We start from the raw sequence: 4282 nt of genomic DNA, 5'->3' as shown, positions 1-4282 counted from the left end.
AAATCCTGTATCCAGTGGGAAGGGCAGAGCTGGAGGCTCTTCACCAGTCCCTGTCTAAGCCTTTCCATATCTGGGCCTTCAACCACCCCGTGTCTCTCACCAGAAGGGATTAAATGCATTTCTTACTTTCTTTTATGATTTTTTTCCCCTTTTTTAAGGATTATGGGAGACTTGGAGCTTAAATCACCTGACATTTGGTACAAGGGAGGAGTTTTCCTCAGTAGAACCCTGGAATCATTCAGGTTGGAAAAGCCCTCTGAGACCATCCAGTCCAAACATTCCCCCAGCACTGCCAAGGCCACTAATCCATGTCCCCAAGTGCCACATCCACAGGAATTTTTAGATCCCTCCAGGGATGGGGACTCCCCCCGTGCCCTGGGCAGCTGTGCCAGGGCTGGACAACTCTTTCCAGGAAGAAATTTTCCCTATTATCCAATCTAAACCTTCTCTGGTGCAACTTGAGGCCGTTTCCTCTCCTCCTGTCCCTTGTTCCCTGGGAGCAGAGTCTGACTCTCCCCAGCTCCAACCTCTTTTCCCTATTTAACTGGGCTCTGGATAACTTATTGTACTTGAAACTATTAGGACCTTCCTAACCAGTAGTGGGAAACAAACTTATCCATAGTGTGTGCTTTGCCATTTTCCAGAAGGATATTTTGGAAGTACTTCCCCCCCCAGCCCTCCTGTTTTATTCAGGGGTGGTTTTATAACCCAGGTGTGCATTTGGACATTCAAGCACCACTGTGTCATTTATCTAAGAACATTTATTTCAAATCTAGTCTAAGCATTTATTTAAAAAGAAGTTATTTAAGTCAAGTTCTGTAGTTTCTTTGATATTCATCCAAAACAGTCTAAGAGGTTTCTTCCAGTGGAACAATTCTCATGGAAGTCTGAGCTCAAATCTCATTCTAAAAATGAGGGAAAATTCCAGTATTTGAATTCTTCCCTCTCTCTTTCCAAACCCTTTAGTACAAGAAAAATCAGTCTTTGCTGATGCAGTAAATTAGTTAATGAATGTCCTGTGCCTTTGCAGGTAAATTGTTGCCAGCATTTGAGGTGGTGCCAACGGGTTTTGACTCCGACACTTCCGCTCTCAGCATTTCCATTCCCATGGAGTCGGAGGTTGGCTCTGATGTTCTGTCACCCCAGGAGCTCTCTCCCAGCTTCCCAAAATTTTTTGGAGACAACCCAGCGAGCCAGTGCAGTGTGTCATGCCACCAGCTGGAGGTGGATGCTCCGATTTCCACACAAGATCCAGAGTGTCCTGCTGTCTCCAGACTTGTTGGAGCGAAGCAGGATCCACTCGACTGCTCTTCTGACACGGGGAGTCCCCTCCTTGTTCTGACCAGCACTCAGGATCTTGCTAAAAACGAGTCCAAAATTTTGGACAGCAGCCTGCAGAGATGGGCTGCTGGTGTTTTGGCTGGAGCTCAAGATGGAGTGGAAGCTGACAGAGGATCCCAGACCTCCAGTGTGGGAAGTGAGAGAAATAAGGAGCAAGGAGGTGATTCTTTGCTGGGGTTGGGTGTGTTGAAGGACATCCGGGAGCTCCTGGCAAAGGCAGAGGATTTGAGTGCCAGGTGGTGTCCTCCTGCCTTTTCCATGGCCTCTTGTAGAGAAACTGGGGAGTCTTCCCTGGTGCTGCTGAGACAGGAGGATGATCCCAGAGATCCCAGGTGGGCGAAGGACAGAACCCCTCAGTTCCAGAAGAGACCGTCGTGGGATGAGGCTGCGACCCGGCCAAGTGTGCGAGAAGAAAGGTTGGGAATAAACCCTTGGAATTCTGACACGTGTAACTTAAGGTGGGAGAACCCTTTGGACATCAACTTGCACCGCGGCGAAGGGATGAAGGAAATATCCCAGGAGTTCAGGGCGGGAAAATCGGCGGGAAGGTCGGAGCCGGAGGGTTGTAGCAGCGTCACCACGGACAGGAACCAACGTGCCCTGGTGGGCCTGGCACAGAGCAGTGCCAGCAGTGAGGGCAGCACCGGGGCAGCCTCAGAGCTGGGCAATCCTCCTTCCTCAGAGCCCCCTGGAAGCATCACTGATATCCCAGGAACCTTCCAGAGCACGTCCCAGTCTGGTGGAGCTGGAAGCAAAGCCGGCGGCGCCCGGGGGAGCGACGAGAGCAGCAGCGGAGATTCCCTGGCTGCCCGTGTCAGGAACCTCCTGGGGAATCCTCCCCCCTCATCAGAGCATCCCCCTGGCACAGGGGGATTCCAGAGCATCCTGAGTGGAGCTGGTGGTGCCAGGATCAAGGGAGGAGGGCTGGGGGGCAGCGGCAGCAGCAGCAGTGGGGATTCCCTGGCTGCCCGTGTCCGGACCCTCCTGAGGAGTGGATCCCCTGGGATAGAGGCAGCCCGAATCCTCAGGAATGCAGAGGAGCAGGAGAGGAAAATCCGAGGTGAGGAAACATCTCTGTTGTGTTTTATTTGTTATATTTTATTATTAAAACGACAAATCTTTATTTAGGTTCGTGTTTAAGGGGTCGCTTTGATGTGGATATGAAGGGATCTGTGTCTGCTCCCCTGATTTTGGAGGTGATTATATCATATTATAACAATCAGCTTTAATAGGACAGGGCTTAAATGATGGATATTTTTTAGTACTCCTATGTAAAATGGGATAGAATTGGGCTTTTCCACTCGGAAAACCTTTTGCCTGACATTGATATTTTATTAGCTCGAGAATTCGGGACGGGATTGTGTGAGTGAGTTTTGATTTATGGCTGAGACTACAGGAGGAAGATCCTGGATCCATCTCTCCAAAGAAATGTTCCAAAATCCCATTGTATTCCTGGTCATTTACATTGTAGTTACAAATACATTTACATTGTATTCCTGGTCACTCCAGGAGCTCTGGAATTCCACAGTGGGGCTTTGTTCCCTCGGTCGTGGGAACCTAGAAATGATTTTAAGTTATCAAACTGTTTTCATTCCACAAAATGGGAAAGGAAAACTCTTCCTGGTTTGTTTTGTTTTGACAGCCTGGGTGAAGCTGAGACTGGCCAACAGATCCCAGGAATCTCTGCCAGACTGGGATGAGGAGACCCAGCAAAGAATCGAGGAAATCAAGGCAGAGCTGCTCCTGAGGGCCAAGAAATCCGTGCAGGCCAAGGTACAAACCAGCTTTTCCACATGTTCCTGTGAGGGTTTTTTTAATTGTTTTCCCCAAGTAGGAGTTGGAATCTTGAGGGAGGAGCTGTCTGGGATGTGGGGAGGGGACACAGAGCCGAGGATGTTCCAAAGGAAGGTCTGGAGGGCACAGATGTGTTGGGAAAATTCGTGTTATTGTGACAAAGTTCTGCAGATTCTGCTCCTGGAGTGGCTCGAGGAGCTCTTTTCCCAAAATATTTATGCAGGTGCTGGTTGTGCCTTGGAAACTCCTCCTCCAGGGAAGGAGCTCCCTGGACAATGGAATATCCTCTGGGCAAGGGGAGTTTTTGTTGTCTTAATTCCCGTGAGATCCTTGGTTTTCAAAGGATCTTCAGGGAAGGAGGGAGGGAATTATTCCTGCTCTGTGTTGATCAGAGGGAAGGGGCTTTTCCAGTTCCTGTTGGAATCCAAACTCCTTCAAGGTAAGGAAAATTCTGGAATGGTAATCACTGGATGTTCTTAAAAGCTTGGGAAGTATCTGTAGGATAATCCAGTGCTGATTTGGGGCAGGGCAAGCTGAGCTTCCAGTCTCTTGCAACTCTGTTTTCCTGGGAAAACCTGCCATGTAATTGTCATGTTTTGTGTATCTCCTTGGGAACATTTCTAGTCCATATATTAACATAAATATCCACACTGGAATTTTTCTAACCAGGAGTATTTTACCTTCTTTTTTTCCCCCTTTAAATATCTTTTTTATTTTGGCATTGTCCAGTGTGATTATGGAAATCCCAGGATTTCCAGGGACTGGTGTTTCAGACAAGTGTCCTGAGCTTTAGGAAGAACTTCTTTTCTTTTTTTCCCTTTCTTTTTTCCCTTTCTTTTTTCCCTTTTTCCCCTTTCTTTTCCCCCCCCTTTCTTTTTTCCCTTTCTTTTTTCCCTTTCTTTTTTCCCTTTCTTTTTTCCCTTTCTTTTTTCCCTTTCTTTTTTTCCCTTTCTTTTTTTCCCTTTCTTTTTTCCCTTTCTTTTTTCCCTTTCTTTTTTTCCCTTTCTTTTTTCCCTTTCTTTTTTCCCTTTCTTTTTTCCCTTTCTTTTTTCCCTTTCTTTTTCCCCTTTCTTTTTCCCCTTTCTTTTTCCCCTTTCTTTTTCCCCTTTCTTTTTCCCCTTCCTTTTTCCCCTTCCTTTTTCCCCTT

The 4282-nt window shown here is 47.3% G+C and overlaps 1 protein-coding gene across 1 annotated transcript in view; it reads left to right on the top strand.

The window, feature by feature from the left end:
- Positions 1-1034: 1034 nt before the first annotated feature.
- Positions 1035-4282, top strand: part of ALMS1 (ALMS1 centrosome and basal body associated protein) — a 27640-nt gene continuing 24392 nt past the window's right edge. The window contains exons 1-2 of the mRNA XM_029963713.1: positions 1035-2401; positions 2984-3114. Coding sequence (XP_029819573.1) covers positions 1108-2401; positions 2984-3114 — 1425 coding nt within the window. The 5' untranslated portion in view covers positions 1035-1107. The remainder of the gene's footprint in view (positions 2402-2983; positions 3115-4282) is intronic.

This window comes from Manacus vitellinus, unplaced genomic scaffold (genome assembly GCF_001715985.3).
Source record: "Manacus vitellinus isolate BGI_N305 unplaced genomic scaffold, ASM171598v3 scaffold_61_pilon, whole genome shotgun sequence".
NCBI classification, from domain to species: domain Eukaryota; kingdom Metazoa; phylum Chordata; class Aves; order Passeriformes; family Pipridae; genus Manacus; species Manacus vitellinus.
This window is presented reverse-complemented; position numbering and strand designations above follow the sequence as displayed.